The sequence below is a fragment of the Rana temporaria genome, chromosome 9 (assembly GCF_905171775.1).
Source record: "Rana temporaria chromosome 9, aRanTem1.1, whole genome shotgun sequence".
Taxonomy (NCBI): domain Eukaryota; kingdom Metazoa; phylum Chordata; class Amphibia; order Anura; family Ranidae; genus Rana; species Rana temporaria.
The window spans coordinates 135,235,379-135,258,927 of NC_053497.1; the positions used below are offsets into that span (position 1 = coordinate 135,235,379).

A 23,549-nucleotide genomic window follows, 5' to 3' on the forward strand; every position below is an offset into this window, starting at 1 on the left:
CTGTAATTACGTGTTATCATGACTAAACGTGTTATAAATGACCAGTCACTATCACAGGGAATGATATATATTTTATTTTTGGGAAGCATTAAATCAGCCTCTTTCTCCTCTCCCTCCTCCTGTTCCCGGCAGATCATCATTGCCTATTGTTCCTCCATTGTGCTATTGTCTCGGTATAGGCTGCTGGATGTGTAGGCTGTCAGGAATATGTTTTCAATCCGCGCGGTACGATTCCAATGACCGTGCGATATTGTAGGATCTCGCAACATTTTAAAAGACTAGAACTGACATTTTTTAACTCTTTTTAATCAATTTACTTTTTTTTTTTCCTTATTTTTTTTTTTTTTAAAACACAGGTAGCTAAACGCACGTTGATCCACATAGCGTACTGTTTTGCCAGGCTGGGCACGATTTTGAGATATAAGAGGTGTGTCTAAAAAAAAAGTTCGGTGAATGGCGCGATTTCCCAACGGCAACATGGGCCAGGTGCGTGCGCTTGCACATGGCTTTCGAGAAGCGCTACCTAGCGTGGAATATACGTGACCGTCAGGGTAAACCTGCTACAGGCAGTGGAACGTAGTCAATGTGAGAGGTAGGGTCACAGTGCAATGGAGCAACACGTTTTGGGGAAAACGGCGATGGAGACGCATGGAATGTTGGTGGAAATTTACGCGATGAGCAGAAAATGTGTTTATAACGGGTTCAAATGAGAAGGAAATGACTGAGGATGAGCCACGTTCTGGTCAGCAGCCGGATAAACAGAACCCCAGACATGATCGAGCGATTGAGACAAACGCTGGCACGAGATCTGCAACTGACTCTATACGATTGATGGTGGAGGAATTGGGCATTAGCAAGGGCACGGTGCGCACCATCATCCGTGAAGATATGGGTAAGCGGAAGATCTGTTCCCGGTTTGTGCCACACAAGCTGACAGACCAACAGAATGCAAAACGGATGGAAATCTTTGGAGATCTCATTACCACGTGTGACCAGGATCCATCCTTACTGGAAACCATCGTCACAGGGGGTGAGAAATGGTGCTACTAGTTCGATCCGGAGACCAAGCGGCAATCAATGGAATGGCGTTCACTGTTTTCCCTGCGACCCTGCTGACTTCTTTCCGCTTCCCCGCCTGAAGAGCGCCATGAAAGGCGCACGTTTTGTGGACGTGGCGGCAATCCAAGGTTGTGTGTCATCGATTCCTGACAGTTTCCAGAAGCTTTATGAACGTTGCCAAACGTGTGTTGTGAAGGATGGCGATTATTTTGAAGGACAATAAAGGTAATTTGTATGTATCTCCTGTTTTGTTTGTTTTTTGATACCATTCACCGAACGTTTTAGACACACCTCATATATGGGTTTGTATGCAGGGCTTTTTTTCAGCGGGAACGCGGAGGAACATGGTTTACATCCCCTCCAACACCGAGTGGGGTGCTGGGGTGTTCTGGAGGGTCTACTGGTGCTGACTACTTGGGGGTCTATTGTTGCTGGGGGGGGTCCATTGTTGCAGAGGGTCTATTGTTGCTGGGGAAGTTTATTGTTGCTGGAGGGGTCTTAGGTGGCTAGGGGGGTCCATTGTTGCTGGTAGGGATCTACTATTGAGAGAGGGGTCTATTGTTGCTGGCAGCTGAAGGGTCTATTGATGCTGGAGATCTACTGTATTGTTGCTGGTGATCTGTTTTTGTTGGGGGTATTTTGTTACAGGGGTTCTTTATTCACAAAGCACTTGCCTGTAAAGTTGCGGCGGCGTAGCATAAATCACCCGGCGGAATTCAAATTCGGCGGGTAGGGGGCGTGTATCATTTAAATGAAGCGCGTCCCCACGCCGAACGAACTGCGCTTGCGCCGTCCGTAAAATATCCCAGTGTGCATTGCTCCAAATGACGTTGCAAGGACGTCATTGGTTTCGACGTGAACGTAAATGACATCCAGCCCCATTCACGGACGACTTACGCAAACGACGTAACTTTTTAAAATTTCGACGCGGGAACGACGGCCATACTTAACATTGGCTGCGCCTCATATGGCAGGGGCAACTTTACGCCGGGAAAAGCCTAACGTAAACGTCGTAACTTTACTGCGTCGGCCGCGCATACGTTCGGGAATTTGCGTATCTAGCTAATTTGCATACTCGACAGGGAATCCGACGGAAAAGGGACACCTAGCGGTCAAAAAAAAAATTGCAGTTTAGATCCGACGGCGTAAGAGACTTACGCCTGTCGGATCTTCTGGATATCTATGCGTAACTGATTCTAAGAATCAGTGGCATAGATACGACGGCTCAGATTAGGACTTACGACGGCGTACATGGCGCTGCGCCGTCGTAAGTCCTATGAGAATATGGGCCTATATTGCCAAAAGTATTGGGACGCCTGTTTTTACACACACATAACGGCATCCCAGTCTTAGTCCGTAGGATTCAATATTGAGTTGTCCCATCCTTTGCTGCTATAACAGCTTTAACTCAAGTTTTTTTTTTTTTTACCTAACTTTTTTTTTTCATCACATAGGGGACAAACAGTCCCCTATGTAATGATTTTTAGGTGACAGGTTCTCTTTATTGAGATATAAAAGCATTTTACAGGGCACAATGGCGACAATTAAAGGGAACAGTGGCGACATTTAAAGGGCACAGTGGCAACAATTAAAGGGCAAAGTGGCAACAATTAAAGGGCACAGTGGTGACAATTGATGTGGGCACAGTGGTAACAATTGATGGCATGGCACAGTGGCTGCGTTTGATGGCACAGTGGTGACAATTGATGGGCACAGTGGTGACAATTGATGGCACAGTGGCTGCGTTTGATGGCACAGTGGCGACAATTGATGGCACAGTGGCGACAATTGATGGCACAGTGGCTGCGTTTGGCATGGCACAGTGGCGACAATTGATGGCACAGTGGCTGCGTTTGATGGCACAGTGGCGACAATTGATGGCACAGTGGCTGCGTTTGATGGCACAGTGGCGACAATTGATGGCACAGTGGCGACAATTGATGGCACAGTGGCTGCGTTTGGCATGGCACAGTGGCGACAATTGATGGCACAGTGGCGACAATTGATGGCACAGTGGCTGCGTTTGATGGCATGGCACAGTGGTGACAATTGATGGGCACAGTGGTGATAAATGATGGCACAGTGGCTGCGTTGCATGGCACAGTGGCTGCGTTTGAAGGCATGGCACAGTGGCGACAATTGATGGCACAGTGGCGACAATTGATGGCATGGCACAGTGGCGACAATTGATGGCATGGCACAGTGGCTGCATTTGATGGGCACAGTGGCTGCATTTGATGGGCACAGTGTGGCTGCAATTGTTTTATTTTTTCGTTTTTGTTTGCGCCCCCCCAAAAACTTTGAGCACCAGCCGCCACTGCCACAAGTGCATTTTTTTTTACCACTACTATTATTCTTTATATTGGCTTTTGGAATTTACAAATGCAGCCATTTGGAAATCAGATGAAAGGTTCAAAACACTTTTTGATAGATAAAAAGTGCATTATATATATATATATATATAGATCAGACCAAAATGAGGGACAAATGAGGAGGACAGAGGGACATTGCTCCAAATCAGTGACAGTCCCACAAAATCAGGGACAGTTGGGAGCTATGGGCAGCAACCTAAAATATTGAAATGCTTTACATCCTCCTCCCATAATAATAACTATTTGCCTATAATGATTGTATTGGGTAATTGCTGGCAGCTGTCTTTTAGAAGTAGCCGTTTATGAATAATATGGTGTAATAACATGTAATCATTGTGTGTGGCGGGTGCCAGTGGAAGGCACACTGTACTGTAGCGGGTACATCAGGTTTAAAGTTGAACGCCTGGAATGAAAGCCCAACTCCAGGAAAATGGGAAATGATCTCTTGCAGTGAGGCTGCTCCTGTACCACAAGGGTTAATAGCTTGTTTTGTCTAGGGGAGAGGCTAAATAGAGTGATCCGATGACGCCAACATTAGTATTAATCACAGGCAAATTAGGCGGCCGCGAGGCCCCTGTGAGTGCGAGGCCTTAGGCGACCCCCTAATTTGCCTAATTAGAGAGCCACCTCTGCTTACCTGATCCTCCGCTTCCCCATCAATGGACTGTCCTTCAATGTCATCAAGTCCAATGCAGGGCTGTGGACTCTGTTTTGGTCTTGATGATATCAGGACCATAGACAGCTGGTGTGTGTGTGTGAGGGGGGGGGGGGCAGGGAGCTGTGGGCACCTAGCTAGCTGTGGGCAAGAGAGGAAGATCCGGTAAGTAAATCCTGTTTTTTCGCTCCCCTAGAGCAGGGGTGTCACTGCGTGAAGCATTAGCATTATGGTTTCCCCCAAAGGGACGATTGTATCTGTAAGACTAGATATCCAGAACACCACACCACCTTTCATCAAATATCAAGAGCCCACCCTCCCTTACATCACAGTGCACCCCCCTTACCTTACCTTCTTAGGAAAAAGCTGGGAAGCAGAAAGTGCAAGGTCTGGAGGAGGTCCAGAGGGGGACCCTAAAATGCTGGGAGCAGGGGAGGCAGCTGCACAGAGAGGCGCTGGATCTGTAGGAGGAGTTCTTTCCTCCTCTCTTCTGCCAACTGGGGAGGGCAGAGACTAATATCTCTGCTGCTGCATGTAGAAGCACCGGATCTGAAGGAGGAATTCTGTCCTCCTCTCTTCTGCCAACTGGGGGGGGGGGGGGGGCAGAGACGAATATCTCTGCCGCTGCACAGAGAGGCGTAGGATCGAAGGAGTTCTGTCCTCCTCTCTTCTGCCAAATGGGGGGGCAGAGACTAATATCTTTCTGGATGCATGGGGAAGCACAAGATCTGAAGGAGAAGTTCTATCCTCCTCTCTTCTGCCAAATGGGGGGTCAGAGACTAATATCTTTGCGGCTGCATGGAGAAACACAGATTCTGGGGGAGGAGTTCTGTCCTCCTCTCTGCTGCCGACTGCTGAGACACAAGTGGGGGTGGAGACAAGGGGGGTGCTGCAGCTGCAGGAGAGGGCCACATGAAATTACCCGGTGGTCCGAATTTGGCCCCTGGGCCTTGTGTTTGACATATATGCCTTAGACCAAAACAAACATTTAACCCTTTCCAGTGCAGCCAGAGCCCCACTGCGGGGGATATTTTTTTAGTTGCCCAGCGTTCAGCTTTGACTTTTTTTTTCAAACTTACATCGTTCCAGCTTGGTTACATCAAATTCTTCAAACTTCACATTTGGAGGGCTGCTGGGGATGCAAAATGTCACTGCAGTAGCTTGTGCTACATACAGTCAGCACTGGTCTCGTGGTGCAGCTCGAGCAACTTACCATCTGTATAATGAACATAGGGGGTCACTCACTTGGCACCTCCAACTTTCACAGACAGTATTCTTGTACAACATTATTTCAGTGAATGAAAGGCATTCTCTCATTGGATGAGGTGGAGAAGAGGGTCAGATATTGTCACAATCCCTGCTTCATCCAATCAGAGAACACTTTGTATTCATTGAAAAAACACAAGACGTCTTCTGAATGGTGGAGGTGCTGAGAAAGTGACCACCTGTGTTCAGTATACTGATGACAAGTTGCCCCAGCAGCACCTAGAAGAGATCGGCGTTAACTGTGTGTAGCACAGACCACTACAGCAAATGTATGCATCCCCAGCAGCCTTCTGGATGTGAAATATGGATAATTAGATGTAACTAAGCTAGACCAATGTAAATCACCCTTAAAGTGTTACTAAACACACAACAGTAAACTCATATTTAACTCATACTGTATATTTAGTAAAACATGCTTGTTATACTCACTGTGGAAACTAAGGGGGTAATCCTCTACGTTGTGTAAAAAGGGTGTTTGACCCTGCCACGGCCGGGACAAGGGGTGGGCAGGAAGAGCGGCTTCCCTGGGCACTGTGGTATCATGTGAGGTGGGGGTGGGGCACCACAAGGAGATGGGGGAGGCTATTTGTTTTGGAAGGGGAGCAGGGGTAAGTATTATTTGGTTTGGGGGATGTGTGTTGAGAAGGGGGATGGGGGAGGAAGATTTGTTCTAGGAGGGGGGATTGAGGGGGGATTGTGCTGGGAGGGGGGATTTGAAGTGTGGGGGGGGGGTGTACTAGGAGGGAACATTTTAAGTTGGAGGGGGCATTTGAACTGGGGGATGGGGAGGGGCAAAAATTTGTGGTGGGATTTCAGAGGGAGGGGCAAATTTGTACTGGGAGGAGGGCCAGTTTATGCTTAGGGGGTAAGCATGTGGATTAGTGTTCAGTGTTTTTTGGGTGGGATTATTGCCGACAAATAATGCTCATACATCTTCGGGGGCGCAGTTTGGCAAGTTTGCCCCAGGGTCTAGATGACCTTGTCCTGGCACTGGATCCTGCCTTCTCTGATCTTTACCTTCTTCCATTGTGTCCAACTCATCCAAATACAGTGGAACCTCGGTTTAAGAGTAACTTGGTTTGAAAGCGTTTTGATTTGCAAGCAACTTTTTTTTTTTTCATTCTGACTCGGTTTGCGAGTGTTGACTCACAAGAAGAGCAGAATTCAAGCTAAATAGGCCTGCAGTACCTCATTTGGCCTGAGGTACGGGGGCGCAGGAGCCGAGAAAAGCCGAACATTGGCCTGCAGTACCTCATTTGGCCTGAGGTACGGGGGCGCAGGAGCGGAGAAAAGCCAAACATTGGCCTGCAGTACCTCATAGGACAGTCAGAGGAGAATGAAAACTCCTACAAGCTTTAACCAGACACTGATAGGAGTCACCTGACTGCTGTAACTGCTGGTGAGAAAATGTATTTAGCAGTTTATATTTACTAAAATAATTGCATTTCCATGTTCTGTGTACTTGGGGAGACCAGATATAGCGACTGCAGGCTCCTGGGTTTAGTAACACTTTAACCCTTTCCTACCGAGCGTACGCATATATGCGTCCTCGGCTTTCAGGGGTTATACCGGGATGATCATCCCGGTACCGTTGTTTAGAGCCGGCGATTGGCTATCCAGGCATAACAACCGATGCAGCAAAAAGTCGCTCGGTTGTTATACCGGAGGAGCGGGAGGGGACATCCCCCTCCTCCTGCTGCCTCTCGCTGCTCTGACTTGGCCTCCCGTCCCACCGGGAGACCCGATCCGTGATCCGGCGTGATTCAGGCGCAGACTGAAACGTCACCGTAAACAGCTTTGATTCAGTCTCCACAATGTAGACACGGAAGCGGCATCATGACGTCACTTCCGGGTTACTCGGCTGCCAATGGCGCCGGATTTAAAAAAGTACACAATATTCAGATTTTTTTTTAAAGTGCCCCCCTCCCTGCGAGCTCGCGCAACAAAGAAAACGCATACGGAAGTCGCGCCCGCATATGAAAACGGTGTTCAAATCACACATGTGAGGTATCGCCGCGATCGTCAGAGCGAGAGCAATAATTCTAGCACTGGACCTCCTCTGTAACTCTAACCTGGTAACCGTAAAAAAAAGTTTAAAGCGTCGCCTATGGAGATTTTTAGGTACCGTAGTTTGTCGCCATTCCACGAGTGCGTGAAATTATATTATTATAAAGCGTGACATGTTTGATATCTATTTACTCAGCGGAACATCATCTTTCACATTATACAAAGAAATTGGGCTAACTTTACCTTTTAATTTTTTTTTTAATTCATGAAAGTACATTTTTCCCAAAAAGTTGCGTTTAAAACACCACTGCACAGATACTGTGTGACATAAAATTTTGCAACAATCGCCATTTTATTCTCTAGATTCTCTGCTAAAAAAATATATATAAATGTTTGGGGGTTTTACGGATTTTAACTTGTAAACACCAAATGTCAGAAATAGGCTTAGGGCCAGATTCACATAGTTCCCGCGTTGGCGTAGTGTAAGCCATTTACACCACGCCACCGCAACTTACTGGAGCAAGTGCCATATTCTCCAAGCACTTGCTCCGTAATTTGCGGCGGCGTAGTGTGTATGGCCGCGTAATTCAAAGGGGGCGGCTTGTATTCAAATTAAGCGCGCCCCCACGCCGATTGAACTGCGCATGCGCCGGGCTGAAAAATAGCCCAGTGCGCATGCACCAGCTCACGGCGGAAAACGTCAATGACGCCGACGTGAGCGTCATTGACATAAAGTCGTATTCAAGAACGACTTAGTAAAACGATGTAACCGACGGAAAAAGACGACGCGGACCCGACGCCATACTTAACATGGCATACGGCGGACTGGCGTAAGGTTACCCCTTATATAGCAGGGGTAACCTTACGCTTACGGAAACGACGTAAACGACGACGACGCGTCGCAAATTTGTTCGGGAATCGGCGTATCAGGCTCATTTGCATAGTCAAATACACCGGCGTAACTCTTTTGAGAATCTGGCCCTTAGTCATTACTAGTTGACTAGTAAATAAATGCAGAAAAAATATCCTTTCACAGACTTCTTTTTTTGAAAACTTTATACGTTCTTATAGAGTGTTGGTAAACATCTGGACGTTTAATGCAAGTTACTTTTTATACTCCTTTTTCGATTCTATCATTCGATGAACTGGAACACTCTGCCACTAACAGACCAGCCGAGCTGCCCAGTGCGGCATGACGGAAACCCACGCTGAATATTGAACAATACTAGTGCATGTGTATAACCAATCAGGCAACGTGTTCGCCTTAGACAGTCCCACTTCCTTTGTCATCTTGTTACGGGAAAAACACTCGTTCCCACCATTTTTATAAATTGGGGGAAAAGCCAGCTCCACCAAAACTGATTTCTCAGGATCATCACTGGCGGGGTGAATCAGGTGACTTTAATAGCTTTCCGGGATTCCAGTGGTTAGATATAGCAGAATTCCCAGACTGCCCAATCGTTGCATCACCGGACTGTGGTGTCACATGTTCCCATTGGTCAACAAAATGCATGTCAATTTTTTTTTTTTTTTTGCATACTAGTCTTATATTGAAAATAAAGAGGTTACCAAAGTTACGAAAATTCTCATGTGACAGAAAAAAAATTCGGAAGTGTGTTGTAGTGTATTTGTATTGTATTTTCAGACGACAACTGTACTCATCAAACAAAAATCACGCTTGTCCCATCGGATAATTTTGCATGAATTGTCGTGATCGGCTCTCGAAATGCTGTGTACTAACGATCAGATTATCGCATGATCATTTTGAAAGCGATATTTTTCGTACAATTTTCTACTCATGTGTTAAGAGAGGCAGTACACCTGTAAGGGGCCCTGAGGTCCCCAGGGGCCCGGATGGCAACTCCCTTTTTTTTTTTTCATTTTTTTTTTTTTAAATTGGCCCAGAGGTTCCCAGGGCCCCCGGATGGCAACCCCCCCGTTTTTTTTAAAAAACATTTTTTATTTTATTTTTTATATACTTTTTTTTATTTTTTTTTTATTAAAGGGCCCAGAGGTCCCCAGGGCAACCCCTTCCCTTTTTTTGTATAACATTTTTTCTATTTTTTTTTATATCATTTTTTTTTTATTTCTTTTTAATAAAGGGCCCAGATGTCCCCAGGGGCCCGGAGGTCCCCGGATGGCAACCCCCCTACATTTTTTTTATATATATTTTTTTTTTGTTTTTATTAAAGGGCCCATAATGGAGGTCAGTGGGAAGAGCAGCCGCTGTTTAGGGTCGGTTTGCAGGTGCTATTTTTAGTGCAATAGCGCCTGCAAATCGCCTCAGTGTGAAAGGGACCTAATGCATCCTATGCATTAAGGTGAAAAAACACCTTGCAAGGTCCGACACCCCCGAGCCCCCGTTTTACTTACCTGATCCCCAAACTTCCGTGGGCGTGATCCCGCGTCGTTCTCCCCACGGTTTCTCAGCTCTTAATTTGATAGATTGATAGCAGCGCAGCCATTGGCTCCCGCTGCTGTCAATCAGATCCAATGACATGCCCGCTGGGGGGGCAGGGCCAAGTCGTACACTCAGCGGCTATATATGTACGCTGATTGTATGGCACGGGAGCGCACCCACAAGTTAACACCCTCATGAGAGAGCTTCCCAGAGGGGGTTATGTATTGCGGGGAGGAGCCACGAGAGCCATCGTGGGACCCCAGAAGAGGACGATTGGGGCCACTTTGTGCAAAACGAACTGCACAGTGGAGGTAAAGTTTTTAAACGTGAACCTATAGTATCACTTTAATTTAACACGCTGTTAGAAGTTAGAAGCTGATTGGTTACTGTGCACAGCTGCACCAGATTCTGTGTGCACCATTTTTAGTATATCTCCCCCACTGTCCTCTTACTGCAATCCACCCAAAAATTGGCTATAAGATAGAACAGCTTGCAAATATGCATATACAGTATATATATGTGTATATATATATATATATATATATATATATATATATATATATATAGTATGGCCCGGATTCAGGAAACACTTACGCTGACGTATCTTGAGATACGCAGCGTAAGTGCACAGATGCGCAGTCGTATCTATGCGCCTGACTCTTAACACAAGATACGCCTGAAATGTGGCTTCATCCGACCGACGTAAGTCTCCTACGCCGTCGGAGCCTGGGCGCATATTTACGCTGGCCGCAAGGGGCGCTTCCATTGATTTACACGTCGAATATGCAAATGACCGACATACGCCGATTCACGAACGTACTTGCGCCCGTCGCAGTAGTATACGCCATTTACGTAAGGCGTACGTCCGGCGTAAAGTTATTCCACCTATAGGAGGCGCATCCCATGCAAAGGTATGGACGACAGAACAGCCGTCGTATTTTACGTTGTTTACGTAGTACTACGTGAATAGGGCTGGGCGTAGGTTACGTTCAGTGATTCGACGTATCTTAGGCGTTCGATCCGACGTGATTCTGAGCATGCGCACTGGGAAGCGTCCTCGGGAGGGCGCATGCGCCGTTCGTTTGGCCCTTCATTTGCATGGGGTCACGGTTAATTTAAATGTATCACGCCCACTACCTTCCTACTTTGAATTAGGCGGGCTTACGCCGGGCCAATTTACGTTACGCTGGCGCAATGTAGGGAGAGAGTGCTTTGTGAATACTGCTCTTGCCTCTCAGAGTTACGTCGGCGTAGCGCATATGAGATGCGCTACGCCGGCACAAAGATGCGACGATCTACCTGAATCTGGCCCTATGTGTATATATAATTTATTTATTTATTGTGTATGTGTGCATTTATATATATATATATATATATATATATATATATATATATATAATTGTTAAAAACCATTCTCACCCACTTTTGTTGCATCATCTGTAGCGACATGAGAAATTGTTTACACAATTTCCCTTTTCTTTTCTGCAAAATACATTGCACAATTCTTGTGGGTCAGTATATTGCACTGCTAAAGGGGCACAAGAAGAAAAAAAAAATCTATAAAAAAGCATGACCCTACTAGAAAATGTCATTCTGTGCTGCCAGGCCTTGCATGTATTAGTGCTAGGGGTGTAACGGATCAAAAAACTCACGGATCGGATCGATCCTCGGATCAGGAGTCACGGATCGGATCATTTTCGGATCAGCGCAAAAAAAAAAAGTGTGTGTGTGTAATATATATATATATATATATATATATATATATATATATATATATATATATATATATATATATATATATATATATATATATATATATATATATATATATATATATATATATATATATATATACACACACATACATTTCACGGGTGGATTAAAGAGGAAGCAGGTGAGGCTGTTTGGGACTTGTTAAAAGTACAATCTTGATGTTTTTACAGATATATATATATATACATATATATATAATTATATATAGCTGTAAAAACATCAAGATTGTACTTTTAACAAGTCCCAAACAGCCTCACCTGCTTCCTCTTTAATCCACCCGTGAAATGTGCTCTCCCCCCCCCCCCCCCTCCTCTCACACTAGTGCTTCTCTGCTACTATTCCCTCTCCATGTCGGCTTGCCAGAGCCCAGTGCACAGCGTGACACGCCTCCCCGGGGAGGCGGGGAGGCGTGTCACGCTGGGCTCTGGCAAGCAGACTGGGTGGAGCAAGATCGCTCCGGAGCTAGGCCGAAGCCGGGGACTTTCCTAGGCCTAGGCTCCGGAGCGCTCCGCGGATCGCGGGGTGTGCCGATCCGAACGGGGTGGCCCGTTCGGATCACGGATCGGTGACGATCCGTTACACCCCTAATTAGTGCCCACTGTAGAGATTTGTGTTGCCTCACTATGGATGCATTTTTGAAGCGGTACTCATTGCTCAATGTTTCCTGCTAAACCATCTTACTGGTCTGCAAAAAAAAAAAAAGGATCGCCCTTCCCCATACATATAATACACATTTACACAAAATTTAGAAACATGTTTTTCCAATTGAACTATATAGAATAGCCATCATCCTCTGCACACCCACTGACAAATCAGATTGCACATACTCAGAGGCGGCTCTAGGCTTTGTGAGGCCTTAGGCAAAACTTGACATGGGGCCCCACTCACACCCATGATGGGAAAAATAATTCAAAGGACAAGAGCCTCTTCCCCACAACCCTGGCTGGTGGATGTGGGGGTCTGCGGGCAGAGGGCTTATCGGAATCTAAAAGCCCCCTTTAACAAGGTGGCCTCCAGATCCCACTCTTTAATAACTAAGGGGCGGGGTGCACCCGGTGATGTCACCTGGTGAACCCGCCCCCCTTGTGACATCATTGAATGAGGGCATGCTGGGTCATTGACATCACAAGGGGTGGGGTCACTGATATTCACTGGTTGTTAGGGATTCTGGTGGCTCCGCTCCTGAGTCAGGGCTCTTAACACTGCCTGAGCACAGCAGCGTTAAGGTCCCCTGTCCCTCAAAACTGGGGTAATGCATTGGGCAAGTTAGGCGGCCGTGAGGCCCCTGTGAGTGTATGTGCCCACAGTGGGTTGGTGGATTGAAAACGGAGGAATAAAGCGGATGGATCAAAAGAAAGCGTAACAATTATTCAAAGTATTTGATGCAATGTAACAAAAGTGATCTTTAGATAGAATGCCATCAGTCCAAGAGGCGTCCAGATATCTCGGGGATGAGAAGATATCTCATCACCCATTTTTCCCTGAGAAACGGATGCCCGAGTACAAATTCATATCTGCAGTTCCTATAGAGCAGCCCTGCCCAGCCTTTTCAACTCGGGAAACCCTTGAATTACCTTTTCAGGCTCAGAGAACCTCTGCCAATAATTACTATATACTTCTCACAGTACATTGTGATAGTCAGGGAAAGGGAGTCACCGCTCCAGGTGGATATACTGAGCAATCAAGAACCTCTCAGGAAACCAAGGGTGCCGGCAATGCACAAGGCAACATAGTGGAAACTTCAAAAAGATGGACAGCCGCACTCCAAAAAACTCTTGAGTTGTCTTTTTTGTAAAATAAATGATAAAATGCACTACAAAAAGCAGCAAAAATAAGGAAAACAGCCGACGCGTTTGACACTGGATCAGTGCTTAGTCATGGCTAAGCACTAATCCAGTGTAAAAACGCGTCGGCTGTTTTCCTTATTTTTGCTGCTTTTTGTAGTGCATCTTATCATTTATTTTACAATTCTTACATTGGTGGTCAGTGGGAATAAGGTTGCTTCTATTGGTGGTCAGTGTGAAGAATGTTTCTTACATTGGTGGTCAGTGGGAAGAAAGTTACTTATATTGGTTGTCAGTGGGAAGAAAGTTTTTTTTTTTTTTTACTTTATTTAAGGTATGAGGCTTATACAAAGTGGCATAGTATCACAAACTTCAACCCATCACGGCAAATGATAGGCTTTAACAGTAACCCTTAATTAGAAAAATTTAATACAAATTATAACATAACAGTCAAGGTTTCAATACAGTGTCATAGTAATTCAGGAAACTGTGGTCTAAAGACTCCACAACAGATATATCCTGTACGTTATCTGGAAGAAAGTTTCTTAAATTGGTGGTCAGTGTGATGAAAATGCCTTATAATGGAGGTCAGTGGGAAGAATGTTACTTATAATGGAGGTCAGTGGGAAGAATGTCCCTTGCATTGGTGGACAGTGGGAAGAAAGTTCCTCACATTGGTGGTCAGTGGGAAGAAAGTTCCTTATAATGGAGGTCAGTGGGAAGAATGTTCCTTATAATGGAGGTCAGTGGGAAGAATGTTCCTTGCATTGGTGGTCAGTGGTAAGAAAGTTTCTTACATTGGTGGTCAGTGGGAAGAAAGTTCCTTATAATGGAGGTCAGAGGGAAGAAAGTTCCTCATATTGGTGGTCAGTGGGAAGAAAGTTTGTTATATTGGTGGTCAGTGGGAACAATGCTTCTTACATTGGTTGTCAGTGGTAAGAATGCTCTTTACACTGGTTGTTGGTGGGAAGAATGTTTCTTATATTGGTGATCAGTGGGAAGAATGTTTGTTACATTGGTTGTCAGTGGGAAAAATGCTTCTTACATTGAAGATCAATGGGAAGAATGCTCCTTACATTAGTGGTCAGTGGGAATAATGCTCCTTACATTGGGGATCAGTGGGATTAATGCTCCTTACATTGGTGATCAGTGGGAAGAATGCTTCTTACATTGGTGGTCAGTGAAGAGAATGATCCTTACATTGGTTGTCAGTGAGAAGTATATTCCTTACATTTGTGGTCAGCGAAAAGAATGTTCTTTACATTGGTGGTCAGCTGGAAAAATGCTTCTTACATTGATGGTCAGTGGGAAGAATTCCCCCCTTAGCTACAAAGATCATTGGTGTCAGTTGTTATTCATCTGAGAGGCAACATTTTCTCTTTGCTCAAAGAACTCATAGAAACCTCTGGATGAACCCTAAGGTTCGATGAGAAGAATGCTTCTTACATTGGTGGTCAGTGGAAAGAATGCTTCTTACATTGGTGGTCAGTGGAAAGAATGCTCCTTACATTGGTGGTCAGTGGAAAGAATGCTCCTTACATTGGTGGTCAGTGGAAAGAATGCTTCTTACATTGGTGGTCAGTGGAAAGAATGCTCCTTACATTGGTGGTCAGTGGAAAGAATGCTCCTTACATTGGTGGTCAGTGGAAAGAATGTTCCTTACATTGGTGGTCAGTGGAAAGATTGCTAAACAGGTAAACAGAAAATGATACTGTTTGCAGATAGGCTGTGGTCCTTGCAACTGCAAATGGCTTAATTTTTGCATCACTGATTTGACTATGTGAGCTTGTTTGCGTTCTGATAACATTAACAAAAGGAAAGGGCACAACAACATAATACAGGGATACAAATCAAATCTAATACAAAATGTTCCCATTTCGGTTTCCTAGTGGTACCCTCCTCCTCCCCCTGGCATTGGGTACATTTTAGTTTAGCTGCTAGTCATCTAGTCCAGGCATTTCCTGTAGCAGGTGGGGTCACAATACCACACGGGGGTTACAATTACCACTACGATCAGCACTTATTGTTCACGGGCGAGAAGAGCCTGGCCAATGCTTTTCCTGTGTCATGGAACTTATATAGCAGAACTTGGAACCGGTGGGCGAAATTTCCTGCAGTGTTCCCGAAGACTCAGGACGTTCCAGCTTTGTCGAGCAATTGTTATGTGACAGAAGCACACAAAGCCCCATGACACACTGGATCAAACAACTAAACTCTCAACACTATTTTCCACAATCCTGTTTTTACCACCTTCCCCTGAGTGCCCGTCTGATTTGAGGCTTAAAATCAATAAATCATTTTGTTTGGACAGTAGAGCTGGGGAAGGAAAGAACTCAGCTTTTAAGTCTCCATTCACATCTAGGCGTCAAAACGCCCGACGCCGGACGCTTGTGCCGCTAGAGGGGGAAATTCTCATTGCTGTCTATGGAGATGGTTCACATCTCATAGACGCCGTACGCCTGTCGCCTGAAAAAAAGTCCCAGACCCTTTTTTTCAGGCGACATTGGCGTTCGCCCATTGACAGCAATGGGAAGAATTTGAAAAAAAAAAAAAAAAAAGATACTCCTCTCAACTCCTCTTCTGGTGACCATGTTGGTGCCAACAGAGATAACCTAAGAGCCAGGTCATTTTCTATAGTTTTGGGTAGAATATTAGAACCCCTGTCAGGTTTTTATTGCTGTCCTAGCTATGTAGATTCACCCTCTCATTGCCATGAAGATTCCTTCCACTGACACCAACGATGGGGCATAAATCCTTCCATTGACAATAAAAATTGGGCACTATTCCTCCCACCGGCACCAACTATTTCTCACCCTAATACCAAAGATCGGGCATTGTTTACTCCCACTGGGCACAGTCCAGCTTCCCCAAAGTCTGAAGGACAGTTAACTGTCCCTTTCTTTAGAGACCTATGCTCTAGACCAGTGGTCTCCAAACTCCGGCCCTAGGGCCGGATGCGGCCCTTTGCTTGCCTTTATCCGGCCCTTGGGGCACTATCCCTCCCACTGATACGAGACACTATTCTGCCGTTTGAGACCGACAATGGAGCATCATTTCTCCCACTGACACAACTAATAGAGCACTATTACTCCCTATGATACCAGCAATGGGGCACTATTCCTCCCCCTAATACCAGATGTTCACTAACAATGATGCCAGGAAAATTTCTGCTCCCGCTGGTCAAAGTCCGGCCCTCCAAGAGTCTGAAGGACAATAAACCGGCCCTTTGTTTAGAATGTTTGGAGACCCCTGCTCTAGACCAGTCTTTTTCAACCAGGGTGCCCAGGCACCAGGGATGCCTTCAAGAGTCCTCAGGGTGCCTTGGCAAGATATATAGTAATTGCCCAAAAACTGCATACAAGTCAGCGGATTAATCAAGCCTGCCTATTGGTTACATAAAGCCACAGGTTTTCATTGTGCACCTTTACAACCTGCTTTGGAAGAATAAATCACCGCCAATGTTCGGTGTTCTATGCATGTGAATACCAGTAACAGGGCACTATTCCTACTCCTAATGACCACAGGTGCTATGTCTTTATTCTTTTTTAATCCCACTGGGCACAAAGTCAGAAGCATTGTATACTCCCACTGACTCTGGGCATTTGCTAATCTCGGGGGACCACAATCCAGCCCCCCCTAATGTCCGAAGGACAATAGTCTGTCCCTTTGTTTAGAAAGTTTGGAGACCTCTTTTCCAGACAATTAGAAATCATTGCAGAGTAGTTGAATACATTTCTCTAAAGCTGGCGACAGATGGATTGAAATTCGGCGAGTTAAGCAGGGACCAGCTAAATTTCGCTCCATGTGTAGGCATACTTGTTCAACAGAAGTTGACCATTGGATCAGCTTTTGTCAAATATGAATGTTGGAGATTTTTTTGTCGATCAGCGGCTGTAGCCACTGATCAGTGTACTGACAGTAGAGAGTCCTGCTGTCAAAATACAGGGCCAGATTCATAGAAGAAATACGCCGGAGTATCTACTGATACTCCGGCGTATTTTTAAATTTGCCGCGTCGTATCTTAATTTGTGATTCACAAACAAGATACGACGGCATTTGGCTAAGACCTGACAGGCTTACGGCTTTGTACGCCTTCAGATCTTAGGCTGCAATACTTCGGCCGCCACTGGGTGGAGTTTGCGTCGTTTTCCAGCGTCGGGTATACAAATTAGCTTTTACGGCGATCCACGAAGCTACTCGCGTGCGTTACGTCGTCGCAAGTAGTTTTTTCCCGTCGCAAAGTTAAGCCTGCTTTTTCAAGGCTTAACTTTACACCAGCCATGTTAAAGTATGTCCGTCGTTCCCGCGTCGAATTTAAATATTATTTTTTTTGGCGTAAGAACGTTACGCACGTCGCCATTCACAAACACGTCGGGGCACCGTAATTTCGCGCAAAGCACGTCAGGAAATTTACTAACGGAGCATGCGCAGAATGTTCGGCGCGGCAGCGCGCCTAATTTAAATGGTACACGCTCCATTTGAATTAGGCGGGCTTGCACCGGATGGCTTTACGTTACACCGCCGTAAGTTCACACGCAAGTGCTTGGTGAATCAGGCACTTGCGCTGAAAACTTGCGGCGGTGTAACGTAAAGACGATACGTTACGCCGCCGCGATTCTTTCTGAATCTGGCCCACAGTGTCTAATGCCTCGTACACACAACCGGTTTTTCCGTCAGATAAAAAAACAATGGTTTTCCCGATGGAATTCCTCTCAAGCTTGTCTTGCATACACACTGTCACACAAAAGTCCAGTGAACGTTTGACTGCCAAGAACGCAGTGACGTAAAAGACTACGACGAGCCAACAAAATGAAGTTCTATGCTTCCGAGCATGCTTCGAATTCCATGCACATTTTTTTTTCCTGCTAGGATTTCGCTAAAGACGAACAGTTTTCCCGCTAGGATTTTTCCTGACGGGAAAAAAAATCCTGTTCTGTCTTTTTCCGGCAGTTTTCCCATCTGAAAAACTGCGATAAAGCATACAAAGGCTCTCATCGCAGTTTTTCCGACGGGTCGTGTGTACGAGACATCAGAAGGGGAGATTCCCTCATCCAAAGAATGTATAACCAAAGAATATGATACACATCAAATGATGCTGTTTGCAGATAGGCTGTGGTCCTTGTAACCGCAGATTGCTTTATTTTTGCATTACTGATTGGACTATGTGGGCTTGTTTGTGTTCTGATAACATTAACAAAGGGAAAGGGCACAACAACATAATACAAAACAGGGATAAAAATCAAATCTGATACAAAATGTTTTGTTTTCCTAGTGGTACCCCCTCCTCCTCTTGGCATTGGGTAAACCAGTTTAGCTGCTAGTCATCCCGTCAGGACCTTTCCTGTAGCAGGTGGGGTCACCATATCACACGGGGGTTACAATTACCGCTACGATCAGCACTTATCGTTCACGCGTGAGAAGAGCCTGGCCAATGCTTGGGACACAGTTCTGCAGGGACCAACTGAATTTCGATCCATGTGTAGGCTTTTTTGTTCAACAGACCATTAGATCAACTTTTGTGAAACGGGAATGTTGGGAAACTTTTGTCAATCAGCAGCTGCAGCCAATTGGCTGCCATTGATCAGTGCACTGACAGCGGAGAGTCCTGCTGTCAAAATATAGTGTTTTTAGAGGAGGAGATTCCTTCATCTATCTCGCTTGTGTGGGTGGAGGAAGTCGTAGTTTTTATTTTTTGTTCAACCCTGTGGCTCAACGAAAAAAAAATGATCCATCTATTGCCAACTTTCATAGAGATGCATATTGTACGCTGCAACAAAGAGGAGACTGAGCTGGCAGGTAAACTAGTAAAAGGAGCGAAGTAAAAAAAAAAAATAGGAAGTGAAACTGTTTTTATCTCTGTTTTTATCTCTCTTTTTTCCGTTGAATATTTTGACACTTTATTTACATAAAGCAAAAGCCACCAGCCTCTTGTACACGCTGCCCTGTGGTTTTATACCGACTTTATGTGAGCGCTGAACTCCAGGCAAGCGGCTAAATACACAGCTGGAACACACATTGATGATCTGCTGAAGGATCTGTATTGCTTGGTATTTTGCTCCGTTATTGGGTATTTTAATTTCTAAAGCGTTTATATATTTATCCAGCAATGTTATTAAAACGTATGCCTAGTACACACGATCGTTTTTCCCGTCGAGAAAACTGTTTTTTTTCCTTTGGCTGGGAAAACCGTCCTTGTGTATGCTCCTTCCCGACAGGAAAACTGCGGGTTAAAAAATGAGAACATGTTCCCTTTTTTCTCGCCGCAAATCGCTGCGTTTTTTTCCCGCAGTTTTCCTATGGGAAACACCACACACGGCCGGTTTTCCCGACCAAAGTTCTCCTGGCAGTTTCCCTGTCGGGAAAACCGGCCATGTGTAGAGGGGAAAAGGGACCGATCCGGTTCCCGGTTTTCCCCTCGGTTTTCCCGGCGGTCTTTTGACCGTCGGGAAAACCGATCGTGTGTACTAGGCATAAAATATTCAAAAGTTCAACATCTGTAAACTGTACCCGCTGGCCTTCGGCTTAACATTGTCTTTATTATTTTTGCACAGGTGCTTGCAGAAACAGAGGGTCCCCTACGTGACAATTCAGCAGTAGAGGAGGTAATCATTGACAGAGGTAGACTCAGCTCCTTCTTTATTGAAGACTCCATCTAAAGCCAAGCAAGGTTTTATGACTCCACCTCTTGCCCTGAGACTCAAACAGGATATATGCATCTAACCCATGCCAACCTTGCACAGAGATCTTCAGCCTCCTGGAATGTAACTGACCTGTTAGTGGGAGCAAAGGAGGCTGTCAGAAGAAAGGAATTTGCTAAAACATTCTTTAGCCTTGCTCCAGCCCTGCACACAAACAGCAATAAAGCACAAAGAGGTGGAGCACCTGCTTGCAAGGTACATGCTGCCCTTGATGCGATGTTGTTGTACAGATAAGCTTGTCTTCAAGGAACACTGTTGCCCGGGAACTTTCAGGATCCACATCTCCTCCGCAAGTTCAAGAAGTGGAGATATTTAAAAATAGATCTTGGATTACAAATTCATAATACTGTGATACATTGACATCTAACAGATTCCGGACCTTGCACAACACCTACAGAGTTGCTTGGAGACGTATCGCCTGTGTTTGTATAATTGACTGTTAGATTACGCCAAGGTGCTGGAGAGCATGGACATCCCTTTAGGTCAACCTACTAACAGAGGCTTCTCCAGAAGCAACGTTTTGCCAAATAGAAATTTTTAAGTGTTAGAACGATTCCACATTCCACTAGCCACATGCAGGGGGCTCTAGGAGAAAACAAAGTTGCGGACAGTAATGTGAAAAAAATTCTTATGTCCTGTCTGAAAGGGCAACAGGTCATCATCAAAATGGAGGCCATGAAGATCATACAGGCAGAGAAGTTCTCTGAATGCCAGAACTCTCAGCCGCGGTACGGTCCTCCATTACGGAGGGAGCCTACTCTAGTTGCCAAACGGGCCTGGCCTTCAGAATCGGAAATTATCGTCAACCAGGCCTGCGGGGAGATGTCCAGTCTAGATGGCACTCCAGGCACTTTGGGGCTTCCCAGGACACCTCCTCCACCACGGCGTGAGAAGATCTACCCTGGCCAACGGAAGGCGAGCACAGAGATTTGTTACCATCGCAAAACTCCGTCTGATGAGGTCATTGTAAACCAGTATGTGCTGCATCCGTCCACTCCTTGTGAGCCTTTAGAGTGTCCGACTTGTGGTCACATGTACAATTTCACCAACAAGAGGCCCCGTATCTTGTCCTGTCTCCACTCTGTCTGTGAGGAATGCCTTCAGATCCTCTACGAATCTTGTCCGAAGTACAAGTTTATTTCCTGCCCCACCTGTAAAAGGGAAACGGTGCTCTTTACAGACTATGGCCTAGCTGCCCTTGCTGTCAACACCAGCATTCTCAACCGGCTACCATCCGAAGCCCTCGCGGCCAACCCGGTGCAATGGAGCAGCGAAGCTGACCGCAGCTGTTATCAAACCTTCCGCCAGTACTGTGGTGCAGCATGCAGCTGTCAGATTCGTAATCCACTCTCTTCCTGTTCAATTATGTAGCTATTTGGCAAGCAGTATTATCTTGGATAGTGCCGAAAGTGGAATCCAAAGCTACTGGATACAGGCAACCAACTTTCTCTCCAAAACTTTGTTACATATCGGTCAAATAGACTTTGTGGTTGACAGTGATATCTAAACCAATTTAGTTTACATCTTTCAATTCATCTTGGTGAACTTGCTTCTCTTTGTAGTTTTGTCTGTCCCAACTCACCCTCTCTCGTTCTTTCTCTCTCTCTCTCGTCTTCCCAAGCCTTGACTTTTTTCCCTTCTTTTATCTGTCTTTTTTCCTAACAACCTTTTCTAAGTGGCAATGTACATAGGCATGGATGGACGGGTATAGACTGTGACTTGACCATATCAGTAAAAAGTCTCTTTTTCTGTAACCAGCTGTGTCACCTAAGCCCAGTACCAAGCACAACATTTGGTGGCGTAAAATGTCTGGTGTTATCGGCTGAGGTTGTCCTGGAATTCCCTCTACACCAGTAGGAAACACTGCTGTCACCTCTCTCTATCTCTCTCTCTCTCTCTCTCTATCTCTATCTCTGTCAAAATTGTTTTGCCAAAGCTTTTGTTTCATTTGCTGACCAAGACAAAAACAAATATGAAATAATAAGAAATGATATATTTTAAATTATTGTATGTATTTGAAAAAGATAAAAAAAAAAATCAAAAAAAAAAATCACTGCTCCGCATTAACCACTTTGCAGGTCCTTCTTGCATCAGTTTAACCTTTTCACCACTGGAGAGATCTACAGTAGATTGCAGCGCAATATATTGGTGATCTTTGCAGTGGAAATTAAAAGGAAAGGTCGGTTTGTGACCAACGTGTTCTGATGGGAGAATCAGGGTGGGAGGAGTCAATCTCTTGTTTCCGTTTAAGGGTATGTCATGTTTCTCTTTTTTGAAAGGAGCCCTGCTATTTAATAGCTTTGCTGACAAGAGACAACTGTTATTGTAGCTAGTCTGAAATATCCATCAACTGTATAAATGGCTACAAACACACTCAGTTCTTTTGTGTTGTGTCTTTTTTTTTGCCTTCTGGTGATCTCCAGTCTAATGAAAAAGGATATAAAAAAAAGGGAAGTGTTGAAATCATTATGGTTACCTGCAATGCCGATCCTGAACTCCCTGGGGCCCTAAGCAAAATGACATGTCACATTAAAGTTGCTCCCGAAAATGAAATGTCACATTAAAGTTGCTCCCGAAAATGTCATGTCACATTAAAGTTGAGAAGCGGGGAGGGGGGGGGGGGGCGCTGCCAACAGTGACATGTCACATTAAAGATTAACGTTGAGAAGTGGGGGGGGAGGAGGTGTTCTGCTGTCGGAAATGACATCTTACATTAAAGTGAGAAGCGGGGGCTGCTGACTTCTTACCTCTTCTCCCATGCAGCCAGCGAGTTGAGAAGCACGGTGTCATGGTCTTACCTCTCTCCTGTCTCCTTCGTTTGACATGTGCTGGCGGCCATCTTGGTTTCTAGGTCTCTTGTAGCCTCCCACCCTGCGGCTCCTCCTTCCCACTGGGAGGAGCTGGATACCTGGCTCACATATATAGGAGGTCTGTGACTTCAGTTCCTTGCTTGGTCCTCCTGTGTGCACATGCTTCTAAGACTGCTGCTGCTTCTGGTTCCGATCCCGATCCTGGCTTCGTCTGACTTCTCTGCTGGTTCCTGATCCTGGCTTCGTCTGACTTCCCTGCTGGTTCCTGATCCTGGCTTCGTCTGACTACTCTTCTGGTTCCTGACCTCTGGTTTCACCATCCGTTGGACTTTTGCTTTACAGCTTGATTTTCAATAAAGCCTTCTTATTTTCACTTATCTCTTGTTGTACGTCTGGTTCATGGTTCCGTAACATTAGGACCAAGCCATGAATTTTGACGGTACAGAGCCATCCTCGCTACCCACGCTGGTTGCCAGACTTGATCAGCTGGAGTCCCTGTTGGGTCAGTTCGCCGTGGCGTTGCAAACCCTGCTTGAACGCACGGTTCATGTCGCTCCCGTTGCCGATGGGTCGGTTGTCGCTCCTGGGCCCGCTCCTACTGCCGCTCCGGTTGTTGCGCCAGAGTCTACCCCGACACCTGATGTTGCGCCTGCGGTGTTTCGGGGTATGTCCGGTTCTGCCCCCCTTCCACAGCGATTTGGGGGAGAGCCAACTCAGTGCCGAG

General features: G+C 45.6%; 1 protein-coding gene across 2 annotated transcripts in view; it reads left to right on the plus strand.

Moving 5' to 3' along the window:
• RNF208 (ring finger protein 208) overlaps positions 1-22,392 on the plus strand; it is a 36,945-nt gene extending 14,553 nt beyond the window's left edge. The window contains exons 1-2 of one of the 2 annotated variants that reach the window (XM_040324593.1): positions 975-1,284; positions 19,869-22,392. In XM_040324593.1, the coding sequence (XP_040180527.1) occupies positions 20,589-21,386 (798 nt within the window). In that variant the 5' untranslated portion in view covers positions 975-1,284; positions 19,869-20,588 and the 3' untranslated portion in view covers positions 21,387-22,392. Of the gene's footprint in view, positions 1-974; positions 1,285-19,868 lie in introns of those variants that run through there. The other variant, XM_040324591.1, reaches the window with a different exon arrangement.
• Positions 22,393-23,549: the final 1,157 nt, after the last annotated feature.